The sequence below is a fragment of the Pholcus phalangioides genome, unplaced genomic scaffold, assembly GCF_987345545.1.
Source record: "Pholcus phalangioides strain wild (caught in Gottingen) unplaced genomic scaffold, Ppha-v1.0 ptg000028l_1, whole genome shotgun sequence".
Classification (NCBI taxonomy): domain Eukaryota; kingdom Metazoa; phylum Arthropoda; class Arachnida; order Araneae; family Pholcidae; genus Pholcus; species Pholcus phalangioides.
This window is the reverse complement of record NW_028301618.1, coordinates 5618800-5645504: the sequence shown is the minus strand read 5'-3', so window position 1 is coordinate 5645504 and position 26705 is coordinate 5618800. Positions and strand designations below refer to the sequence as shown.

Here is a 26705-nt window from a genome sequence, read left to right as displayed (position 1 = left end):
ACTTCTGTAGCTGAAATGTTTTCTTTTTCAATGCAATTTATGCATGTTTGGAATGTTACAATTTGATCTTTTACGAAAGTCAACCACAACTTCAGACAAGGATCTTCAAACAGTTTTCGCAGCATAACAGGACATTTCTCTTGAAATAGAAAATATGAACGAAGCCCATCAAACATTTTCAATATTTTCTCTATTGATGGTCCCAGGGACAAGAATCTTGTGTGTCCATGTTCTAATAATTTAGTGTAGTGGTTTTATACAAACTCACAAAAATTTTTCAGCTCTTCTACTCTGAATGCATACACATGAAAATAGTTATATATTTTCACAGCAAGGTATTCGACAGCTACAGGTAGGCAGTCAATAGCACTCTGGAAGCAATTGTGCACAATATGTGCACCACAACCAATGCCAATGATTTGCCGCTTCAATATTTCTTCGAATTTCCGCCAAACATTATTCTTCCCTTGTCTTCTGCATCCGCCAAAGTTGGTGTTGCAGTTATCTGCACACAAAGCAACAATTTTGTTTTCCAAGCCAAATTTATCAATGAACTCTTTTAACATGGCACTCTGCAAGTCAGATGTTTCACCAGGTAAGGAGGAAAAGTCCATTATTTTGATTTGAACTCCCTGAGTAGGTAGGAAATACCTCACAATGATAGGAAAAAGTTTTATGTTCTGCCTGTTCGATGCATGTATACTAACTGCAATACTTTTGATTTCACTCAAGTCCTTCTTCACTTCGTCTAGTATGTATGGTGATAAAACATTTACAATTATGGCTTCCGATTTTGTACGGGCGGACGAAAATTTGGTCTCGTACAATTTTCTAATTATAATAATTTTCTAATAGACAATCATTTGACCGGAAACTTTGTCCACAGTATGAAAAGCTATAAGAGCTTCACTCGCTGCTATTTTTTCTTTCATGATATTATTGTCTTGTCTAACTACGAAAGAGTTGATGGTTTTAGCAGAAGCTACAGCCTTTTCGGCATTCTTGTGCCGCTGGGTCGACACATGTTGATTGATGTCATTTCTTCCTCCATGGGCAACAGAAAAATGAGCACCACAATGTGTACACATTACTTTGGACAAATCGTTCTGAATGCTATCCAGTTTGATGAAATTAAATTCTTTTTGGAGTGCATCATTGAAGCTGCATATTCTTTTCTTCGACATTTTTTGACACAGTTATAACATTACCGGAACTCAAATAGGGTTATTGCATCTAAAAATCCTTTTCCTACGATGTTCTGATGAAGGCAAAGTCAAATAGAGAGCTAAAGAGGACCAACCACCCTTACAGCACAATAAGTAGAAACTCAGAAACAGAATTAAAACAATTTCTGGAACTTCAAACTGGTGCATTAGTAAGACACTCGAAGTGTTGCCAATACGTTTGACATACAGAAAAAATACTGAAAATAATGTCAACTCGTCAATTCCTAGTTATTGAGCTATGAAAATTATCTGTATCAACATTTCTGAAGAAAATAACGAATTCAAGCAAACATCGTTCAAAATACGGGAAAAACCGGGACATATTTGCGAAAAAGTCGGGACGGCCAGAAAAAACCGGGACTGTCCCGGGAAATACGGGACGTATGGTCACCCTATATATAGTACACTTTTAGCGTGTAAAAAAAAAATGATAAGCATTGTCGCAGGCACCCGGACTGGAGCCCTGTTATCCCAACTCTTAAGGAGTGTGTGCCATGATAACGACAAAATGCCTTATCGAATTTTTTTTTTGGGAGGATATATACCTTTTTCCATTTTAATTAGTGTTATCAAAAGTTTTTATTTCAACAAAATTTGGAGAACAGTGAAAAAAAATGTCATCTTCATTCATAACGAATTTTTTGAGGAGAAAACGCACGTGTTCAGATCACGTAATGAAGGGGCGGGTAAAATTACAACCAATAGAGATACAGGACGCGGAGTGATATCAAAAATTGGTACAGCGGTTTATTTACATCAGGACCCAAGTTAGCCCAACTTCAAGACGGAAATGCGAGCCGATCGCCCCGTTAAAAAGTCTCGCCACAGAGAGCAACAGTCCTACAAACAGTACAAATATTCAGTCATTACACTTCACTCACTTCACTTCTGAGATATAGATGGCAGCACTGAAAATTCACACACAACACTAGACACGCACTCAGACTGTTAGGTACACATACTTACGCTTCCGGAACAACTCAGTAGGTAGTAAATTGCCCATGGCGATAGATCTGAGTTGTGCTCGGCTTAAGGTATCCGACTACGTTGAAAACGTCATTTTGGAAGAAAATATGGATTTTAATTTTTTTAATTTTTTATAAAAGCCCTATTTGTTGTGATTCCAAAACAGGCCTTGTTTTGTTTATATGATGCTTAGAATCAAAGTTACGTTCATTTTAGTGTTGCGGTTTTACATACAAGTAATACGCGAATAAAGACTTTAAACGCGTTTTACGAAGAATGATATTTTTGACATTTTACTTTACTTTGTGACACGATTTTTAAAAATTGATGCATTGCATCCTTACGAAATTTTAATGTGATATTTTGCTGTACATTGTTGAAGTTATGAACGAAAATCTGAGGTCTATCACATATATTTTTTGAATTACAGTGTTTTATAGACAAAATGTAGGAAGAAATTTCAAAAAATTCACCCGTACTAAAACATATTTTGGTGTAACTTATGAACATATCGTGCAATCCTTTAGATTTTGGTTCATAACCTGCAAAATTACTAGCTAAATGCACTATGAAAATCACAAAGCATTTCATTATTAAAATTTTTTGCAATCGTGTTTCGAATATCACATGAATTTTGCCTAAAATGTGACATAAAAACGACTTTTTCATAGATAATATAATAGATAGACCAAAATTTGTCACTGTTTTGACCATTTCGAGACACTTTCTATCAGAAAATGTATTTAAAGTTCACTCCAGGACCATTTTAAAGAAAAGTGACAAGAAAGGTAGTCGGATACCTTAAAAAAAAAAAAAAAAAGGAAAAAAAAGGACCCAAGTTAGAATGAACAGGGAATAGTCTTTTCTGAAATAGACTGTAAACATTGTGTATTTCAGCGAAATTGCCAATCAACGCTCGCCTTTGGCGATAATTTGCCAATGAAGTAACATGTTCAACGTTCAACACTGCAGCGAGACTCTCGTCAAACTAAGGATTATAGAGAAAAGCTTTCCATTGAGAAATCGTCTTTAGAAACTATCTGGGCTTATCTCGCCAACATAAAGTCTCTTATTTTGGCATTGACATCTCGTCACTACCCGAGTTATAGAGACACAGATTCTAGGGCTTCAGCTCACAGATTCTAGTTTCGCCACCCTAATATCCGCCATCTTGGCACGTCATTCCAAAACCAAAGAGTCTGCACAAATTTAAAAAAAAATTCACAAAATCCAATTTATAATAATATTTCTCAAATTTAAAAATGCTTAAAATTAGTTTCCTTACAGGATTATATTCAATCTGTCACAAAAGTGTATTGAAATATTCATCTTAAATTAAAATCGATAATATTCGTCTCCCGAAAGCCGTGAGGCCACTTCATCAATAGTGACTCCTTGTTTACGAAGTTGAATATTTTTTTTTTCCCCCTGTAGTCTTTGTGGTCGTTTGTTTCAAAATAACTTTCAGAAAATAATAATAACTAGTAATTATTGGTTATAATTGCTTTATTTTCAGTTTGAAACGTTAGAAACCGATCTGTTGTCGGACGATGAAATGCAATTGCCGGACGCTCTCGTCAACGAAATTGATTGAAGTTGCCGGACGATCGTTTGTTTGAAAGCCTTTTTTTTTTTTTGGTCGTCAGTGATGGTCATGGCCTCCTCGCAATCTTGAGACCCTTTCATTATTTCAGGGGAAAGCTTCGAAGTGACGTAGGTGTATCTATTATTTGCATTAGTTTATGGTTTTTTTAATGGTTCTTCTTTTGCAATTGTTAATTAGGCTTTGGAAATAGAGCGAATGCGACGTCGACTACGTGGCTACAACAACAGGTTGTCGATTGAGTTACGGCTCTTAAATTTTTAACATACGCTCTCAAAATCGGAGTTGGAACTTGAAGCCTTGGTGTTATTGAAGCTATGAAGTGAACTGGATTCGACGTGCATTTGGTATGTGGTGACCTTTTCTTTTGTTGTCACTGCACGGGTTGGTTTGTTCAATGGTTGAAGTCACTGAATGGTCACATAACCCGCAGTTCAATGGTATGTTAAGTTTTGAAATATAAACCAAACATTAGATCTTGATATCCTACTACTTGATAGGTCCCGTTTCTTTCGTGTTATCGCAGCGATACAAACACAAATAGACTAATCGGTCTTTGATGAGTGTTGTTATCGGAGTATAAAGGTATCAGCATGGTGGGGGGAAAAATGAAGGGCTAATCACCCTTTGTGGGATAATAGTTGAAAAATTTTCAGTGTTCTTTATCCGGGAACCATCAAAGATCGGTTTCCGGTTAGAGTCTCTCAGCGAATATTTTAGAAATGGAACCAGAGTTTTCAAAACATTGTCTTCCGCGGCTTCATTGCCCGCTAGTAGATGTGTCCGTGGCTTTCCAGTCTAACAAAGAAATGCTTCATGTTATTGTATAGGCTCATATCATTGAGGATAGATCACTTTGATTGCTCTACGAGTCGCGACACACTCTTTGGGAACCACTGAATCAGAGGAACGGACCTCAAATTCTAATTTAGTAACCACTCGTAGGAAATTTTAGTCACCGTAGTGACCCAGAGTCTGGTATTTGTCCATCCCTGTGCACATTTCCCAACATGCACAGATTTATTAGAAATTCTTTAGAAAATTGTGATGAAGTGAATGTTGTGTCTCTCTGTTAGTGATTGGAAACTCGTTATCGGAGCTTTGTTGTGATTGGTGAATACCGTTTGGGCTATTTGATTGTCTTTTTAGTTCCTGGTCCATTGGAAGTGTGATTTTTGTTATAATTTAGCACTTATTAGCTTTTATGTTCAAAGAAGTCCATGCTTTGTTGAATTTTGATGTATTTTGAATTATTTCATGATTTGAGTAATGGCCGATTCGAGAGATTGTTATTTCTAAAGATTTATTGAATGTTTTTAATTACAGTAGAGTGTCAATAATCTGAGGTGAACGGGACTGAGGCCACCTCAGATTATAGATTATCGAAAAAACAATAGAAGTTAGCTTTAGGGGTGTGAGAGCCTTAGCCTTATGCCACCAAAGCAGAATGTTCTGCAACAAGCCCTCGGTTGATAGAAATGTTTTGCAGTAAAAATCCCCGTAATAGTATTTTCTACATTTTACTTGAAATTCTGCTAGATCATTCTGTAGTAGCACTGATTGTTCTGCTATGTATGTCACAGTTTTCGGTATGCTCTACTTTGGGGACCTTATGTATGGGTGGGGGAGTCCCTGGACTTGTGTATTTGTGCTTACTCTTTACTCTCATCCATTTTGTGCTTAATTCAATGGCTCAGTTTAGAGGTTCTCTAACTTTTTCCACCCGCGTTTCTGCTGTGATTAGTCTAGAAAATGATCACTTCAACGTACTGTTCAGGCACAAATCACTACATGCATGCAGAGGTCTTCAACACATGGTTGCCCTTGTGATACTTGTTGCCCGCCGAGCTCTTTAACACCGTATAGTACAGCTTAGTGAGCTGTAGGTCTGACTAAAATAGAAAATGTGGCCCGTGGTGTGTCAGTGGTTGAAGACCTCAGCATTACACAAATTCCTCATGCAGCTCCTGATGGAGGTTGGTGACACCTCCGGTACCAAGAACATACACTTTGAGAACCACTGGCGAGTTCATTAAAATTACATCTGCCAAGATCGATAGCCTCTTTATAAGGGAGGCTGGCAGGGGCCCTGATATGAATGTTACTACTTTTTTTTAAACTGTAAACAGGACTGTGTAAATCACAAAACTAGGTGCCAGAAAATTTTTTGCCCGTAGGAAAATTTTCAAAACAATGCTTCTTTTGACTTTTTCGGGGCAGAGTGATACTCTTTCATGCTTTCAAATATGCTGTTATACATTCCAAACATTTTCTGCTGCTTTTAGCCTGCAATTTAGTAACTACGCAAAGAAAATTTTAGGTGCCAATACTGACTTTTTGGTCATTATGCCGACATGGCACCTGGGATTTGTCCAGCCCCCGATTAAAAATTTATTATAGAAGAACCTATAGAAAATTTCAGCTTGGGGAGGTCCACCGAAGACCCCAGACCAGGGATCTAGACTCTCCTAAAACTGAAATTACTCACCTCCGTTGGAAGGATCAAACAAAAGAAAAATGTAAAGCTCTTTGATAAGGAATTTTGGGAAATTCCCAGCACCTCTGATTGTGATGAACCACTTGTCGCGAATGGGATCTAAATGCATACCATGAAGTAATCGGACGCAATAAAAATCAAGATTCAAAACTTGTTACAATTTATTTTAATTTCACCGTAAGTTTTTCCTCTCTTGATATGGCAATTCGCAACTTCAGTCCATGGAGAATCAGTCCTTCAAATTTTTCGTAGATCATTCACAAACTAAGTCACAGACTTCCTTTACTTCTATAGACCTCCTTAGAGGAAGATCAAACCAAACTGCCAGAGTTGAATTCAGGAACATCGATGACGGAGGACCAGACTCCTTAAGTGGAGTCAGAATACCACAGTTGACACAAGTAATGGGGAATGAAACTGCAAGGTTGAGTGAAATTGCAAAAGCGCACAAGTGATCTCTGTCATCTTATGTATGGTTAGCTGCTGTCTAGGTGGCCGATCACACTCGTCATGTGCATATAGTATATCATTTCAAAGCCGTGAGATGGTGGAAATAGAGGTGACATCATGCCGCTTTTGCAATAAACAACGACAAGGTGGGTATATCATTGATGACAGTGCAGCACCACATCCGATGACTTCTGGTCGATCTCAGGCGACGTGACTTGATATTTCAGGTGAAAATATACGAACATTAAATAAATAGCTCTTATTTAAATGGGGTGGTCCCTCGCCACTGGTTCGTACTGTTACAGGATGATCCAGAACCTCAAACTTTCAAGACTCGAATTATGAAGACTCTACTGTAATCTTTTTAGGCTTTTGTATGATTCAAATTATATCTGTTCTTGTAATCAGTTACCAGATAATCTTATCCTTTTTTTCTTCTAGAATAAAAAGGGTGAACACTGTCATGAAAGCAGTTATATTTATAGAAATCTGCATCCAGTTTACATGAAGTCATCGGTCATCCGCTAATCTAAAAATATATATATACATTCAGTGATGGAAGAAGAATTGGACTTTGAGGACGAAAAGTGCCACGAAGAAGAGGATGAAAAAGACGAAGTTACTAAAGACACAATCGATAAAGGTTCTCTTAAGAAAGCTGATGTAAGTTCGTGAAATCAAATTTCTTCATCAAATTTTTTTTTCTCCTATTCAGCCATTGGGATTAGTTTGGAAGTTAATTCAAATTTTAAAGCCGCCCTGGGACTGGGTATAAGGGTAGACTAGAACAATTTTTAAAATTCTGACAGTAGGAAGCATTTTTGAGGAAAAGCGAGCAAACAACCTTTTCTGAACCGAATGTATTTGATGTGCTGATTCCGAATGTTTTGTTTGCCACTCTTGATTTTGATGTTATAAGCTTCAAATTGCTAAAAACAAAATGGTGGCCATACGAAATGAGGTCCTAGTAACTTTTGAAGGAGCAGAAAGAAAATAGTGATCTTGGTGTCAAACATCATGTTTTAGAGCAGCTGTTCTCAACCGGTACTCCACGTGAACTCCCTGGAGGCTCCGTGGCAGCTCGAGAAAAATACAAAAAAAACAAATGCGAGCCAATCTCCCCATTGAAAAGCCTCGCCACAGAGAGCAATAGGCTTACAATGGTACAAATGTTCAATCATCACACTTCACTTCTGAAATATAGATTGCAGCACTGCAAAAATATGCACGCAGGCTGTTACGTATACGCACTTGCACTTCTGGCATAACTCACTCTGTAGTAAATTACCCATGGTGATAGACCAGAATTGTGTTTGGTTTGATAGAAAGTAAGTAGGAAAACGCTTGAGGATTACATACATGCAACCGTGGAACCAAGCCTCTCCATAGTAGCACAGTTCTTGCTCTCTCCCCCCCCCCAAATTTTTTTCTTTTTTTTCAACTAAAGGGGGGGGGGAGAAAAAATTGGGATTCTGACATTCTGTATCAAACTAGCAGTAACATCTACTTTACCACACACAAACTCGGGTCATGTACTACCATACGTCAATTTCCAACCAGTGGAGTTGAGTGGGAAATGAAGGTGTCATCTATTAGTGGTTGTCCCAAGACAGGTAGGTAAAGAACTTGTTTCTGACATTCTATGGCCGGATTCGAACTCGTGGACCTTGACACAATTATTTCATAGTGGACGATGAGCATCTTACCACTGCGCCACTCGGGCACCAGCACTAACATGTGGCACTGCTCGGGTTTACTTCATGTACTTGGGAGCATTGAAGAAATGACAAACTATTGTTTGGGAATCAAGTTAACAAAAGTAGACATTCCAAAAGTCATTGTAGCTCCACAGTTTTTGACCGTATCGAGCATTTGCCCAACATTTATCAATATGTAAAAAAAACGACTGCATGCACGAATATTGCATCACCAAATCGATCCATCACCATAATTGCCATTGCTTCAGCCTTATTAAAATTATCCAATTTTTCAGCCTTATTTAAATCTTCCGGTCGGAAACCAGATTCTTCCAATTTTTCATGTCTGTATATAGAATAATCCCTAAAAATATCCTCAGTTATGTTTTTGCCTGGATGAGATATCCCTAAAGAAATATTCTTTCAGTCCTTGCAATCCCACACTGTCCGTGGTTTCACGGGAGAAATATGGGAAATTAAGAATTCAAGTACAGGTAATCGGCAAATGTTGTCAAATACAGTGGAACCTTGATTACTTGATATCCGAAGAGTGTCTATAAACATGTTGACTTAATCAAATGTCAAGTTGGTGAGGTTTCTTCACTCAATCTCGTTTTCCTCCTCCCAATTTTTAAATATCATTTATGCATGTTACATGTTTTTTTTTCAAAAAATTAGAACACACCCCCCGCCCCCCCCACAGAGAAATTTATGAGAGCAGTTCATGGAATGCTCAAGCTGAAAAACCCATATAAAGGGTATGGTTGTAGTTTGAATTTTCATCTTCTAAGGGGTTCTTAAGCACATGGATGGCAAAAAATTTGCATAAAGTAGATTGGATGTTTCGTAAAATGTCAAATTGCTTTTTTTTCATTTGTTTCTAAAAAATTAGAACATCTAACTTGGCACTAGAAAGACGGACGGGGGACTGTATGACCCTGAGTGCTCTTTCTACTATCTCAAATAAGAATAGACCAAAAGCTTATAAAAATTTCTCGACTTTTCTTGTTCTTGTTATACACCAAAGCTTTTTTGATTATCTAGTTAGTATATAGTTATCTATCCTATATACCTAGGAAGACTGAGGGAGTGGGGGGTCACATTGGCATTTCCATGCATTTTAGCACACATTCGTCATATAATACTACCAACATTGTCACAATCGATTTTGCAAAGTCAAAATTCTTCTAATAGTCTCTTTGTACATCTAGTGTGATGTAATCCTCATTTGTGAGACTTTTTTTTATCTTCATCCTTATCTACAGATGTTTGTCAGCAAGCGTCTCAGATTTTGTTATCAAGTTCTAATACATTGCTTGTTTTGCAAAGTACAGATCTATGTGCTTATGATTGTGGTAGAAATAGTAACAAGAGGATTCATTGAAGAGAACTTTTCAGAACTTGACGAAGATTGCTCGAGGGAAACCCAAAAGCAGAGGTGCTGATGATGACAATTCAGAGGAGAATGAAAGCTACTCGAAGCAGAACATTTGAGAAGTAAGCAACAGGCATTGATGATGGATGTGTGAATCAGAATGAAATTATACATCTACGGTTTCTCAGCTAATGCAGTATATAAGGCTTCTGGAAACAATAAACTCAAACAACATTGAAGTTACAAAAACAAGCTGGAATTACACTCTCATGTCAACTGATTTCCATAAATATTCGAGATGTCACTGATATCCGGTCTGTTGGTTGCAAAGAAACTGCTTTTAATTGAAATGTATGGAATATCGTGCAACCTTCCTCGCTAATAAGACGTCAATGATTCAAAAATATTTTGTATAAACTCATTGCCTACAGATGCTGATTTCACGTGACTGGAACTGTGTGCATTTTTTCATATAAAAGTTGTCAAGCTTGGTTGAAACTCTTTGAAAAGATCGTCAGGTGCTTCCAACTACGAAAAAAATAAAGCAAGATTACACTTGTTGATCCTATTCAAAAGCTAGAAGCGATGTAACTCTGAAATCCTATTGGGAATATAGAAAATACAAATTCCGTCAGTCGAGTTTATTCTACAGAGTAGGAAGTAGTGGAAGTAAGTTGGTACTTCCTACCTGTCCACATGTAATGGAAGTAAGTTGTTCTTCATCAGTCTGTTGTTGTGAGCGGCTCCATCCACAGAGTAGGGGTCATTTGCATAGAATGAAAACTAAATAATAATATAAAACTAAATAATATAAATAGATTAATGGTTTCACTCAGTGATTCTTTGTGTAAAACTCTATTCTGTTTGTAAAATTTTATACCGTGCTCTAAAATATTAAAATGTTCGAAAATTGCTGGAAAAAGCCATGGGGTCAGGTCACAAAACCCCTGCCCGTCTTTCTGGGTATAGTCTCCCGACCCACCTTTCTAGTATTGAAACAGAATATCAAAATATAATAATCAACTTGATCAAACAAGTGTTGTATGTCTTTCCTGGTTATATATGTAAACCTAGAATCGTTCAATCTTTGCAATACGGGTAGAAAAATTTAATATTTTCGCAAATGTGCAAAATTACACATACACTTGCTAGGACAGTATGAGAAAACGCATGATGATATTGTACTAATACATTGTACTATCACCATCTTTCGCCTTGGCCATGTATTTTATGAATCAAGACATTGAATTTATAGGTCTTTAGCACAGATCTGGATGGGACCTCAATAATGAATCCCATTGTCGTTATTTTAGAGCTGCTATTTCATCTTAAAATCAAGAATTTGGCAATATCCATGAAACATCATCAATACTTTGGTGGTTTGGTGATATCTGATTATTGTACCCGATGCTCATCCTACCAAGAAATTGTGGAGTCATGCTAAAAAAGAATTAATTAATTGTAAACCCCTATCTGCTGTAGAATAGCGATGATGGGATTCATGGTTGAGGTCTGATAAATACCTGTCTAGAGACTTATTTATTCAATGTCTTGATGCATAAAATCCATGGTCAAGGCTGAAGATGGTCATAGTACAATGTGTTCCTACGATATCAGCATGTGTTTTCTCACGCTGCTGCAGCAAATGCACATGTAATTTCACGTTAGCAGAAATGTTCCTACCTGCATTGCAAAGATTGAATGAATCTAGGTTTACATATATAACAAGGAAAGACCCAACACAAATTTGATCAAGTTGATGTGAATTTACATGAAAATATTTGTGCAAAAATCTGTTTTACGTCAGATGTTCTAATTTTTTGAAACAAAGAAGGAGAAACAATTTAACACTTAAAGAAACATCCAATCTACTTTATGCAAATTTTTTGTCACCGATATACTTAAGAAGAAGAACCCCTTAGAAGATGAAATCCAAACTACAACCATACCCTTAATTTGGGCTTTCCAGCTTGAGCATTTCATGAACTGCTCTCATAAATTTCTCTGGGGTGTTCTGATTTTTTGGAAAAGACATGTACATAGTTTAACAATTCTATCCCATCATCTACACCAGTGTTTCTTAACCTTTTTCAGCTCATGGCCTCCCCGTCCTATCCAGGGCCCCCTCTACCCTCATTCAAGAGTGAGATACTTTCTATTTTTTTTCTTATGAATGGAATTTTAATAAATCAGATGAATCTCTGGAATCCTGGCTATTCACGGATTCAAAAATGGTGGAATATCATCCCTCCCAGGAGTCAAATTATATGGTAAAAAATGGTCTGTGTAAAATATGGCACGATCCAACGAACCTGCACGATAAATCGACTCTCCCAGCACATCAAATGTTGCTTTGGCGGCCCTCCATACTTAGCTGGAAATAACAGCTTACATATGAAAATCATAGTACCAAATCCCATATAGTGCAGTCCCCTCCCATTATAGACATGAAGACACGGATCATGCCCACATAGACCCAAGGGTTAAGATACCCCTGGTTCTATGGACGGATCTGATGAATTCTGAAAGTAGTAATATTTTTCAACGATGTTTCACTTTTAAACCTTTTCTAATCACAGCTCTCTATAACTCCCTTCACCACCTGTCGGGGATCACCTTTCTTCTGATTTTCTCCCTCGGCCCCCCTAGAATATCCCAGGACCGCAAGGGGGCCATATGTTCCCAGGTTGAGAACCACTGATCTAGTATAAGTTAACAAGAAAAATCTGCAATTTTTTATGAAAAGTTTCAGAATAATCTTCAATTAGGATGAAAAGTTTGTGGCTCATTCTTATGCATTTTCGACACGCTATGGGTGTTGTCTTCAGAGGATACAAAATATCACGCTGACTGAGGATCCCACTTGGATTGATTACCAAATCTTAACTCTCGCTTGCTCTGCAGAAAGAAAAAATATGCGTCTGTACAAGTCAAACGTTGTGATCAGAAGGCCATGATTTTTGTTAGGCAAAGTTTATCTACTCTTCCAAACTGCATAGGCTATCTATTGAAATATCTTTTGTATAATTATTATTCAATTTTTTATCGATTCTGGGTCACCAATAATGCTTTGCTTGTAAGGACAAGAGGAAACATTAAAAACTTTGCAATTTATTGATATACAGTTGAATCCCGTTTTGAAGAACACCATTATAGACAAAAATCTCATTTTAAAGAACAATTTTTTATTCCCCCAGATAAGTTTACATAGGAACATTTTTAAAAAACCTGAAATTCCTTTATAACAAAATTTTGTTATAACAAAGTGGTTTCTACGGTCTTCTGGACTTCATTATAACAGGATTGGACTGTATTGAGAAAGAAGTATAATGATAAAGAGGAGACATGTTTACAAATCTATGGTACAAGTCTAACTTAATATATTCGAACAGAGTATGCGCAAGAGGAACTGTGAGAAGGGTGCGCCATCTACATGGATTATTACATACTACTATCTATTGGTTGTGAGTGAGCAGTGTAATTGTTGAATATTAGGGAAAATTTTTCTGTTTTCGTTCAAAAATTTCAGATACTATTCATACCTATTTGTGACGTGTAGTCTATGGGCCGAGTTTTCATGTTCCAAACAGTGGGAAGTGACCTTATCCCAAATAGGGAGGGAGAATCATCCTCATGCAAAAAAACAATGAAACCACGATATGTTGAGATGAACAGTTTTGAAAATTTAAAGATTTTGCCAACGCATGGGCAATTTTGAAATATTAGTTTCGATAACAGCAGATATTGTAGTTGACTTAAGCGTGTTGATTTTAAGGTTCATGGGGAATGTCTCTCCGATTTATGCATTAAAAAGCACCTTGGTGATGATTACGATTCTTGTGTTGTAGCTCAAGAAGGTCGACGACGCTGCTGATGATAGGGGTGTGGAAGAAGGAGAACATCAACCGGATGTTACGATCGAGCAGTCTGTAATCAAGGTTTTTATTATTTTGTGTTTCATGTGGAATCACTTTTAAAACGCTGAAAAATTTGGTATAGCCTTTATTACATATATTTTTTCCTCTACCTCATATAATCGAAACACTTCCAAACTTACTACATTCTTCATTTGTACTAAAGTTACTGCTTTGAGCTTTCTTTTTTACCATATGAACGCATGCAGCCAAAATAATTTTGTTAAAAAAATTATTTCAGAAGGAAGAAAAACAGTATAGGAAATAGAATTGTAAATGATTTTATATATACTTTATTGCAAAGGTGCACAACCTTGCATGCCGGAGATATTGGGGAGCATGAGGGGGCTGCCTGAGAGGAAATTCATCGGGACTAAGAGGTCGCAATGAAGAGGGGCAATTTCTCCCCCCCCCCTTTAATATAAGTACTTAGTGGCAACTCAGTATCATGTATGGTGCAGGTTTCTCGATTCACTCAATGTACAACCAAAGTGTCCTTCAGCATCAACTAAGTTGTATTTATATATATATATTGTATCTGTCAAATCTTAAATTTTTACTGTAATTGTAAAATATTCCCTACTGTTGAGTTAGAAAAATCGTTGCTAAAGAATTCACCCATTAAAATATTTGTTTCAACTCTGTTCCCCCCTTCTTAAATGGTGTCACATGTGCAATGTTAGTTGTTGCCATTTCTCCCAAAACACAGTGGAGTGTTTTATTTTTGTGAGGAAATTCACCAAAGAGAGCTGGTGCCGATTCGCTCTCTTGATAGTCGAATCTGTAGGATGACCCTATATCTCGTTTTTAATATGCCTATCCCAGGTTTTTGACCCAATGGTAATTCTGGAGTGTAGTAATGATAGATAATTCAAACTTCTGTTAAGTGATAGTTGGCAATGGCTGGCATCAAGTTCTTTTTTATCATTGGCTCACGTATGAATTATAATTTTGAAATTTGTTTTTTGCCAACTACTTGGGGGGGTTTTGGTTGATTTAGCTTATTTTCCCCTTCATTTGGCGTTAATTTTTTGCCTCTGGTTTTTCCAATACAGTCGTGTAAGGGAACAAGGAAAAAAAATGTACGTAAGTGAATATAGCATTATTATGCTATATCTTTGACGGGGAGTGCAGAAAATCGTTTTGTAATTGAGGGAAACATATAAGCGAGAGATCACTGTATTTCTTTTGATGTAGTTTGGGATACCATCAGAATTTTCGGTTATCATTCCACTTGAGATATCGGGGGGGGGGGGGAGGATCACTAATTTATTTTTAGAAATCTTGTTTAAATTTGTGCTTAAGATATATTGTGAGGAAGTTGAATACATGGAGAAAAATCTCCAATCTTTGACTGTCCGGGATTGGCAAATTATGCTATGTTTTCAACTAAAAAAGCTGAAACAGACCAAAAATGGAAAAGGTGGGCAACTTATCACGCCAAGTTGTTGTTTCTTATTTAATTGTTTGATGATGAAATACAGGGTGATCCAAAAGCCATGCAACCGTTACAAAAACTTTACTTTGTCGAATTCTACCAATTGTAATTATCAAGTTTTTTCATAGACAGCAGCACAATACTGTTGAAGATGGAAATTCCTTTTTTTTATATTTTTCATGCTCACTGATACTCACAGTGGATCTTTGTTTGTTGTATGACCGAGATGGTTTTTTTGCCTGAAGCAAAGAATTTTTATGATTAAACAATATTTTTCTTCAACTCATTTGTTTGAAGCTGTTATTGATGCATTCAAAAATGAATTATCAAATAATTCTGTGCCCAATAAGACACGTTTTTGAGACACTGGAAGTGTTGAAGACTGCAGGTGAAGTGGGCATCTGTCTCTACTGTGCCAGCGTGGAATGCATGAACTAAAGGACAGAATGCTGAAATATTGTATTGTTCACAGAGCCCTGAAGAAATTGGAGTTGGAGCCCTGGTTGAAATTTAACGCCTGTCGTGTTCGGGTTGTTCCAGAGTTGAAAGCTCCGGGTCAGATCAAACTTTTTGTGCACAGAATATTTGCACGTCTATCATGAAAATCTTCTGCATTCGATCATAATCGGTGTGTGATGCTCAATTTCACACTGTAGGAAAATGTGGGTCCATTTTTTTAAGAATCGGATGGGAAACTGTACAGAGATATTACCTTATAATTAATTCATTGCACTGTTGGATGAAAATGAATGTTTTTGCAACAGAATGGAGCAACCATCTAATGAGACAATGGATTTCTCCACACGTTTTTCAGTGACCGCTTATTGCAAAAGGATTGTGGCCAGCAAGATCACCGCACATATCATCCCCTGATTTTTTCTTGTGGGGACACCTGAAGACAAATACACAAGAATAGTTCCCATTTCATTGATATTAACTAAAAAAACTTTCAATCAAAGATTGAAAAGTTGAGTGCCCTGAGAAAAGTGACCAGAAACCTGTCAAAAAGAATGCATGCTTTCATTCATGCAAAAGTCTCACAATTTGAATATATGTTGTAACATTTTGAAACAGTGCTTTTGTTGTCTTATTCAAATTACATAGTTTATTTATTTCTTGCTAGCATTTGAAAAATAAAATATTTCAGAACAGGTTGCGTGACTTTTAGATCACCCTGTAGTGTAGTCCAATCAGTTGCGTTGCAGTAATGATTTCATTGAACCGTTTCCCTTTTCGTTTAATTTTTAACTGTCAAGTGTAATGGTATAACATCTAGTTGGTTTTTTTGTCCCATTTCTTGGTGTACTGTTTTGCTACACAATGATTTGATGTGGAAGCTCCGCTGTCTTGTTTGGTCGGTTTATGAAACCATATTTTTGTTTTACTTTGATCAAAATGTTATATTTTTCTGTATTTTTTCTGTCATTGATATTGTGCATTTAGAAATTATTTTCCTGTGGCAGGAGGAAAAAGATGAAGGGGAAGAAGGCAGCGTTGAAGAAGACGAAGAGGAAGGAAATAAAAAAGAGGACGAACAATCTTGCAATGAAACCACAAAAAATGGTCCTTTGGTATGTTATATTCTTATATACAGTAAAACCTCTCTTTTGAAGACACCTTCGGGACAAAAAAAATTTGTCCGTAAGAGAGGGGTGATTGTTAATCAGGGGTTTTAATTTTAAAAAATTTTCCTTGTCTGCATTACAACTGCCACATTAGAAAAAACTTATTAAACAGGTTTACAAACTGTGTTATTAACAATCATCCCGAGATATCTTGGGGTGATTGTCTAAATGTCTAATGCATACTTTTATTATCATACTACTAATGATTGATGTCTAAATGCATACTTTTATTATGCAAAGAGAAAATTATTATTTAGCCATTAAAAAAGGGTGACGACATTGGTTGTTTTCTGATCACATCTCGTTACAATGATTGCTTGCGTTTCTCCCATATTTGCATATGCTCATGTGTACCAGTTTTTCCTGGCTTCTCAGTGTAAGTTGTCACTACACATCACTCACTTTACTTCTGAGATATAGATGGCAGCACTGAAAAATCATACACAACACTAGATACGCACTCAGACTGTTAGGTACACGCACTTACACTTCCGGCACAACTCACTAGGTAGTAAATTGCCTATGGCAATAGACCTGAGTTGTGCTCGGTTTGGAAAAAAAAAGCCTTCCTAGAATGTTTTTGGATAGCTGTGTTCTGCTGTAATTGTTTCGGGTTTGAAAAATGCCTTAGCCTGCAGCAAATACACTGGAAAAGAAACTATTCCGAAGATGCAAATATTTCAGCTCTTCGGTGAGAATTAGTCTTAGAGATTAGAGAGTATGTTATGAGCAGTACTGTTCTATTTCGTCAAAGCAGGTTGGAAGTTTGTTTAGTCAGAGAGACTAAAACCTCATTATTGTCTAAATTTAATTTTCTAAAACTTTTGATGCCTAAATGTTCTTTGCCCTCACGGTTATTTTGAGCGCTTATGGATAGGTAGTCAAAACCTCTCTTTTGCACACACTGCTTGGAACAAAAGAGTCTTCCATAAAAGAGAGTTGATGGTTAGTCAAGTGTTCGAAATGCATACTTTTATTATACGATTGGGAATTATTATTTGGCCCTAAAATAGGAGTGACCATTAAGAAGGGTTTCACTATAGATAGAAGTATGGTCTATAGTCATTATAACAATGATGTGTTATGGTGACCGATACAATGTTCCAAGTGTTTTTATATAATAAATGACTATCCTATATTTTCGCTCTGATATAATATCTGTTTCTGATGGTGCGATTGTTATTAAAAGCGTCTGCTGTACTTGGGAAGGTGGGAAAGTTGTCTGGGATGATATCAGTTGTCTTTGATGACTAAAAAGCTTTTTCCTTAATTTACAAGATTATGTGTGGCGTATAAAAAAAGCAGGGCGAAATTCACAATTTTTTTTTCTCTTGTCATTTTTCGATGTGCGGTCTAAATTATGTCCTACATTTTGGCTGCTTATTTACCAGAAATAATGGTGCATGTTAAATTTCAATTTCATACGTGATTAGAAGTTTTATGGGTATTCGTGTAAGCTTGTTTCTCTTTTGTGTCTGTAGAATGAAGGTGAGGAAGGTGAAGATGATGATGGTGAAATAGTTGACGTAAGTATTCGCATCATTTTGGTAATTTAATATTGTTATTTGGTTTGTACTTCCGTGTTCAAGATTGAAATCTATTTGTCAAACGTGATATTGTAAAAGCATCAGTGTCGTAGACAGATTAGTTCAACAGATGTCTTTTGAGAAGTGCAGAATCACGTCAACCATTAGAAAGACATAACTATTTCAGACAGGAGTAATGATTGTACATCCCCAAAGCAGAATGTTTAGCACTGTTCTGCGACGAGCCCTCGGCTGACTGGAAATTTCCTTCGGTAAAAATCCCCATACATGTAATGGTGTTTTTGCACTTTTTCTTAAAATTCATTCAAACTGTTCTGAGGTAGCGTTAATTGTTCTGTGATGTACGTAGCAGATTTTGGCACATTCTGCTATAGGGCTGTACACTTGTTATATCTTGTTATCGGTCAATGGACCTATATAATTCATATTTCAAGAATTTTCTCTTACTTTTAGTTGGTCATTTGTTTTTGGCGCAGTTTAACCTTGCTCCGAAAAGAAAACCAAAATCCTGTCCGATCTAATTTCAATTTGTGTATAAATGGAGCCCTACAAATAGTGAAAGAGTCAATTTTAGACCATCATGAATATCAGACTTCGTGTATTTTTATATCATTAAGTTGGCAATGACTACATGTCCCATTAGTTATGCCAGAGGAACGTTAAAACTGATTCATTCAGTTTGAAACTGTACCACACTAATTTCATGTTTATTTGATGAATAAAATTTTAAATTTAAATCACTGGGTTATACTGTAAGGCCGGAATTACACTGTACAAGTTTTAAAAAAGCTCTTTAATAAAACTTTCAAAATGCAGCCAGTATAAGCATATTGGTTATACTCCAACGCTTAGTGAATTCTGCTTTACTGTGATAGGAAGAGCCAATATCGAAGGATCAACAAGCGGCATTGCTATGAATGCTTGACTGCCACTAGTCAGTTATCAATGTGGTAGCTTTTCTGACATCTCTCACTAAAAACTCACTAGAGAGAAAGGATCGTCAGACCATGCTTTCGCAGTCTGGGTGCTCACTGAACACCTGGATCAAGCGGGCTTTTGCCCTTATGCTCTGTGCGAGGTTTCCGTCCTCGCTGAGCCTGTCTTAGGACACCTGTGTTATTCTTTGACAGATATACCACCTCCCCACCTGAATCTGTTCCCGAAGCGGGTCGTGTGACGTGCCCCATTTCGGGAACCAACGTCGCACTTGGCGCTGGAAGTCTGGTGACCTCACAGAGTCAGTAAAGAAACGATGAGTGTAATGAATGCAATAGATGTACTTATTGGTTGAATTTTTCAAGTTTTGTAAAAGAACTGTTATCAAACTTTTATAGTGTAATGCTGGCCTAATTTTGACATGGTCATAACAGGCAACATTTGGTACCAGTTGGTGATATTTGATGAGAATTGGCTGCGTGTCCCAAGTCAGCCATTTCTAAAGCTACTCACCTTGTATCCGTTGAGCAGTTACTTGCAATTCAATCATGATGTATTTTCCACGTGCAAACTAAAATTGATATCCCCGTAAATGCTATACCCGTAGCTTCTACCTCTCCCCCTCCCCCCCAGAACATTCCATCATCCCAACGCCCACGTTGGGAATCACTGCTCTAGAAGAACTATTATAAATTATACTGGAGAACATTCTTATCAAACATAACCATTATTCTCAAGTTAATTATAGAAATTATTTATGCATTATAATAATATTATTAATATGCTTGAGAATATTCTCTGGAAGGACTGCTATTATAATAAACTAGGGAATATGGTTATAGAAAATATTAAGAATTATTTCCAAGTTATTTATAATAGTTCTCCTCCAGAGAATATTCTCCTGGATGGGAATTTTCTCAAGCTATATTTATAGAGATTATTTATTATAATGTATTCTTGAGAATTATTTCTCTGGAAGGACTATTATAAATAACTCGAATATTCTCATCAAGAATAATAAGAATATTCTCAAGTTATTTATAATAGTAGTCCTTCCAGAGAGTATTCTCCTAAATATTATTCTCGAGAATTTTACATCTCTAAGCAAATTAATTTTTAACTAAGAAACAACTTTTCTTCCTGTGAATTATTCTATTATCCTAATGGGGTCTGGTCCTATTTGATTTGGATAATTGAAGCTCCACTGTATAACAACAAATGCCATTATAATTCATATTTTCATAAAATTCTAGAGGAAAAACTTAAAAAAAATTGTGGTCAATACAAATTGGAATCAAAGTTGACTGGTCAATAATAATTGCAGGTTACTAACCACTAGTCTGAACATGCAAACATTTTTTTTTTTAGTATGTCAACAAAACATTTTTTATTTTATTTTCCATGTGTTTATATTTTTTTCTCTTTTGAAGGATGAACTTGAAGAAGGTGAAGTAAAAGATACGACGTCGTTCACTATAGAGAAGCAACAGAAGCAGGTCTGTAGATTCTTCAATAGGTACCAGTGCACCTGGGGAAACATGTGCAAGTTTCTGCACATAAGTCCCAACGAACATGGAAACTACAACATGTTCGAACCGAGCAACAAAGTTCTCAATTATAACGTGTCCGTGCCACCTCCACCCCCTGTGCCTTTAAGGGTATGTTCCATTATGCATTTTTACTTATTTTACTTTTTTGTGATCTTCTACAAATATATGAATAACCTTTTGACGGAAATGCCCTCTGAAGGTTTCCAGAATCGTGTATATACAGTGGAACCTGTATGAAATGGGTGTCAAGAAACTGAAAAAATATTGTTTTATAGTTGCTCACATCAAATCACTAATAATTGATTCAACTATCTTTTGATACTGTTCAAGATAAGTTTCCATCTTACAGAGGGTTTTGCTGTATATAACAATCACAAATGAAGTCTCTTGGAATACCAAGTTTTAATGTCATTGAAGCGCCTTTTTTAATATTAGATGAGTATTCTATCGCTTAAAATGTTCCTATTTTGCAGCAAAGAGCATCTAATTTGATATTTATTACATGCAAAGCCATAGTCCTGTTTACATGGTAAATGAAAGAAATCTGTATTTTGCAGCAAGAAAGATTCTTGGTATAAGTCAGTTTATATTGCAGTATTATTCAGTATATTATTATTATTATTACAGTAAAATCTCTCTTTTACGGACACCGACGAGGCCAAAAAATTGTCTGTGAAAGAGGGATGACCGTTAATGAGGGGTTTGAAATTCCTACTTTTATTGTACAAGAGGAAATTATCATTCGGCTGCAAAAGAGGGGTGACCGCATCTGAGGAGTGTTCGTTAAGAGGGGTTTTACTGTATATTCACTCAGTTATAATCAGTGTATTATTGCAGTATTTAAGTGCCAGAACCTTTTTTCTCCATCTACAGCTCAAAGGAGTTATGAAACTCCATATATCCACTGAAAAACGGGATGTAATGTTTTGTACCGTCTTTTTTTCCCTATGAGGGAATAAAGCTATTAAGAAGATTTGATTTCCGAAAACACAAATCGCCTCTCCCCGACATTCTTATCCAATCTTATCCATGTATTAGGGATTATGCATGCATGGGCTGCATTTTGTGAATGAAAACAAATCGAAAAAGAGGAAAGTCTCCAGCAAAGGTCCATCTGCAGTCTTGCCTTCATGTAAACAGCTATAGATATTTTTAATTTAAAAAATCTTGCATTTTTAATCATTTTCGTATTTAAAATTCTAAAATTAATGAGTTTAGAAATTGTCAATAAAACAGTCAATGGACCAAGTATATAATTTTCATAAGCTGCCACTGAGTATTGCCCGTTATAATGCTTTTAGTGTATTACAAATAAGTCTATTGTAGTGATGCTAATTTAGATGTCTGGAGTTTGATTATAAGTTAAGCAACTCGGCCTGTAGGAATACATTTTTTTTTGTTGTTAGTTTTCCATAAGCTTGGGTCAGTTCCAATCTCATGATCTTTTTTTCCGTGCCAAGTGATTGCCTCTTTTGTGCAGGAAAAAAAGTGTATACTCATGAAATTATTATGTGTGTAATAATGAATTATTTGTGCAACTGAAAATGTTTTAATCTTAATTGATAGCATACAGTACCAGAATACCTTCCTCCGCCAGCACCGCCCATGCCTCCACCACCAATTCCTGTCAGTGAGCCAGCCCCGGTTGAGTCTGCATGGGAAAGAGGATTGCGTCAAGCAAGAGAAGTATGTTCATGATATAAAAATTAATTTCTCTTTCCCCCCCCCCTTCAAATTATCAGTAAATTATATAATTGTTGGATGATTGGTTATCAGGACGATGTTTGCCTTCCAATTCCCCATGGCAATTTGGAGATCAAACAATTTTCCCCTCAATTTTTATTTTAATGCTTAATAATCATATTATTGCAGATGTCATAATCATTCATTACGTCATACTATTTTTGCAGCTTCTTCAGAAATCATTAAGAAGAAAGCAGCAAGAACCAGATTTCGAAGAGAAAAGAATGAATTTGACTTTGAAGGAAAGAGAAAAAGAACGAACCCCAGAAGAGTATGAAGAAAAAGAATTTCCCGTCAAACCGCCTAGACACTCAACTATAAAGTGAGACTCTTCATCTTTCAAGCACGAACAACACATTTCTTGTTCTGTAATGAACAAGAAATGTATAATGATAATAAAGCTGTACACAATGATAAAATAATATTTTGAATTGCTGTACGGCTTTAGACTTTCAAATTGCCAGAATATGAATTATATTGTCGTTAGAAGGATCCAAGGAGGGATGGTAGAAGCTTGGGGTTTAGTATAGGATCCTGCAGGTTCACTCTCTCTCTCTCTCTCTTGAGTCAGGGGGGGCGATGACAAAAAAAAAAATTGAAGGGATGGGAGGTGCTATGGAACAAAAAGTTTGGGAAACTATGGTCTGTATCAATGATTCTCAAAATATGGTTTGAACACTGTGATTAAGCCAGTTGGTTCCCCATTAAGTTTTGTGTATAAAATTTTAAAGTCTATTTTCTTAAAAATCAGTATTTTTACTATTTATAATTTTTTTCTCATGTTTTTTTCTATTAAACCAGACGTGCTTCGCCAGAAGATGAAGATCTAGAAGAAGAAGTTGACGAACGCTGGGGAGGAGGCCATTACGAAAATTTCGAGATAAGAACAAGGGGTGATGTGCGTGAGGTAATGGAGAAATTCACAATCTTTTTTTCCAAAACAAAAATTTCAATTTTTATAAAAATGTCTGCTGTGGCACGGGCATGCTTGATTTTCTGAAGTTTGCGGTCTCTATGAGACTTGTTGAATTCATAGTGGAAGGAACAAATATATTTATTATTTGAAACCATTTCTGTCTATAGGAGAGAAGAGACAAGGATCGATCTAGAAACTTTCCTAGAGCACCTGTTGAACAACAGGAAAGGTAATCTTTTTTTTTTTCTTTAAATTTTTGATTTGTTGTCTGTGTTTTATAACTTATATAGTAGACCAGAGGTGGCCAACATAATGGTCAGTTGCAGCATCGGGGGGGGGGGGGGAGGGTGCAACACTCTGGTGCATAAGCCACACCAGTTAATTGATGCAGATTTGTTTTTGGCATTAGGGGTCATTGAAGTATTGCGTCAGCATCGAGCGGGGGGGGGGGGGTTCGGATTTGCTGACTTTTGATGACGGGGGGGGGGGGGGTTTGAAGGTTGCTTACGTCATCAGCCACCCCTTTCTGAAGATATGAAATATTCCAAGCTGCTGACGGGGGGGGGGGGGGGTCAAAAATGGCTGAAAATCTGCTTACGTAATACTTGAATGGCCCCTAAGTAATATGGTGAAAAACAGTCACCACATTTTTTCTGTAATTATTATTTCATCGTTATTCTTAATTTGGCAGCCCATAGGACGGCATGGATTGAATAGACACTCGAGTTTTATTATTGAGGTAAGCATGTCAGAAGCCAGTCACATGTATTGACCATCCGGGATCGGTAAACCAGAGAAAATAAGATGGACTATCTTCACATGAACCAGGCAACTAATTGTAGATGTGAAAAAATGCTCACACACCATTACCTTGGGCTCCTGTGTGTTCATAAGATTACACGGAACCAGATTTGTGATACTTGTAAGAGAATACCAGTATTTCAGTTAGAAGAAGTGCCAGTGTAATACAACGTAGAATGCCACGAACCTGCCATATTGAAATTTAGAGATGAATGCTTCTGTTATCAACACAAATAATCATCTTGTCCAGGCGTGAAACTCCCTTGTTCAATAGCAGAATGTGAATCCAACCTTCAAATATGACATTTTTGCTCTTTAGAATTATTAGAGTCTGCGTAGTCTATAGTCGGTGGAAATTTCAAAATGCCATTGTTAGTTGGCATCCACTTTGAAAAAGTTTTATTGCACTGCGCAGGACACTAAATATGCATTTAGTCACAAATGCATAGGCCACAACAGGGAACTTGTCCAATGAGATGACAGAAAGAACTAGACAAGAAATGTCCATAACAAACTTTAAAAGTAATTTGTGTGTTCGAAAAGGCAGTATGTGATGAGACCATATCAAATTACTGTAGCCACTATAAATTATGAATGTAAGTACATGTAGTCTGTTAATCAGGATATCTGGTGTTGAAACCAATAACTCTAAATAATGATCAGAAAATCAATTTGATTCACAGTATTTGTGTCTAGTCGAGGGATGCACAAAATCCTCTCGCAGGCTGCATGTGACCCACAGACCACATTTTTGCCACCCCTGTAGTATAAACTCACCCTCACCTATCTGGCACATTTTGAACCAGGATGTGGCATATTACTGAAAAGTAGTTGAAAAAACTGATCTAAAATAGTCACTTGTATACACTCTGGCCCATCCTACATAAGGTAGAGGTTCTCAAACTGTGTGTTGTGGCATCTTGGTGTGCCATGGTAAAGCAGCACTGAAAATGGTTTTTCAAAGAGATTATTTGTTAAACTGCTCTGAGGAGCTGCAAATAAGCCTTGATTAGAAAAAGGGGTGCTGTGGATGGAAAAAGTTTGAGAACCCCTTCCATAAGAGATAGAAGTAAACCAGACACTGTTATTCTGCCTGGAGAGAGCGCTGCTAGGGCAAGATGGACCACAAAAGTCCTGGAATCGAATACCAGCATGTTGCTGTTCGAAAGTGGTGCCCATTTCTCCCAGGCTGCCCATGTCAATGATATAGATCATAGATTATCGGATGACCCTGGGGGTCGTGTAAAATAGTATAAAGCACACAAACATGCAGTGGCGTTTTCACATTCTACACTTGCAGGAAACCTGCCTAAAAATGCTGGCTTAATGCATGGCCATGACATGGAGAGAGCATTGTATTTAGGTGTAATGTTAAATGTTTTTCCGCTTTTTATGTGTGTTCTTACAGACAGAAGCCAAGACCAGGAGGTGGAGGTAGAAACTGGAAAGAAGAGAGGATGTCAGAACTAGAGACCAGAAGACCTCGGGCTGATGAATGGAGAGATCCTTGGCGAAGGTGATATACTTAGATTCTGTTGTTTTTTTTTGCTTTTTTTTTACTTAGTGAAATTTTTGCTAAACTTAATTTCGCCAGTACTCGGTACTGTCATTTTCAAAGACACTCATTTGAAATTGACCACCGGTGAGGCGACCACCAATAGATGGTGCCTTCATTTCCTACTCTACTCCACTGGTTAAAAATTGCTGTATGGTGATATGTGACCAGAGTTTGTGTGCAATGAAGTAGCTAGTGGATGCAATGCATGAAAAATTACTGTTTCTTTTGCAAAGTGACAATGATTGTAATGATAGAATTAATCATCATGTCCAGGTGTGGAACCCCTTATTTAACGTAAAAATATGAATCCACCATCCCATGTGACATATTTGCTATTTCCAGTTATTATGCTAATTTTTACATGTGTGTATAAAAAGGCATTGTGATGAGAATATAGCTAATTGCTGTTGTTGCTAGAAATAATGAATGTATATAGTCTGTTAATTGGGTCTGCTCTCTGGAATATGATGGCTTAAATAGTAATAAAATCAATTTAATCCACAGTATTTTACCCTGTCGCAAGTCACACAAAATCGCCTTGCGTGCCAGCTGTTGGCCACCCCTGGTATGTGTGATCACAAAGTATTTTACTGATAAGTTACCCATGAATTATAACTATTGTATGTATTTGTTTTTTTATCAGGTCCAAGTCACCTAAAGGCAGAAGTCGATCACGAAACAGGTCTCGCAGTTCATACTCTTCAATTTCATCGCGCTCATATTCTGGCAGGTAAGAATTATCAGGAAAGCTTTCTTTCCTTTATAAGTTTTATAGTTTTTTACATAATGAATTCGGTTGAACACAGTTGTCAAATTTGCTCCCCGGGTAGATTCCCCCCCCCCCCACCCGGGCTGGGTTTTTG

The 26705-nt window shown here is 36.8% G+C and overlaps 1 protein-coding gene across 13 annotated transcripts in view; it reads left to right on the top strand.

The window, feature by feature from the left end:
• The first annotated feature begins 3569 nt into the window (after positions 1-3569).
• LOC149067818 (uncharacterized) overlaps positions 3570-26705 on the top strand; it is a 38942-nt gene continuing 15806 nt past the window's right edge. For 4 of the 13 annotated variants that reach the window (XM_089252332.1, XM_089252327.1, XM_089252330.1 and 1 more), the window contains exons 1-12: positions 3570-3905; positions 7184-7405; positions 13663-13752; positions 16630-16737; positions 18273-18317; positions 20705-20932; positions 22391-22510; positions 22735-22889; positions 23369-23474; positions 23651-23712; positions 25693-25800; positions 26486-26572. In XM_089252332.1, the coding sequence (XP_089108458.1) occupies positions 7298-7405; positions 13663-13752; positions 16630-16737; positions 18273-18317; positions 20705-20932; positions 22391-22510; positions 22735-22889; positions 23369-23474; positions 23651-23712; positions 25693-25800; positions 26486-26572 (1217 nt within the window). In that variant the 5' untranslated portion in view covers positions 3570-3905; positions 7184-7297. Of the gene's footprint in view, positions 4236-7183; positions 7406-13662; positions 13753-16629; positions 16738-18272; positions 18318-20704; positions 20933-22390; positions 22511-22734; positions 22890-23368; positions 23475-23650; positions 23713-25692; positions 25801-26485; positions 26573-26705 lie in introns of all 13 variants that reach the window. The other 9 variants (XM_089252336.1, XM_089252334.1, XM_089252338.1 and 6 more) reach the window with 7 other exon arrangements.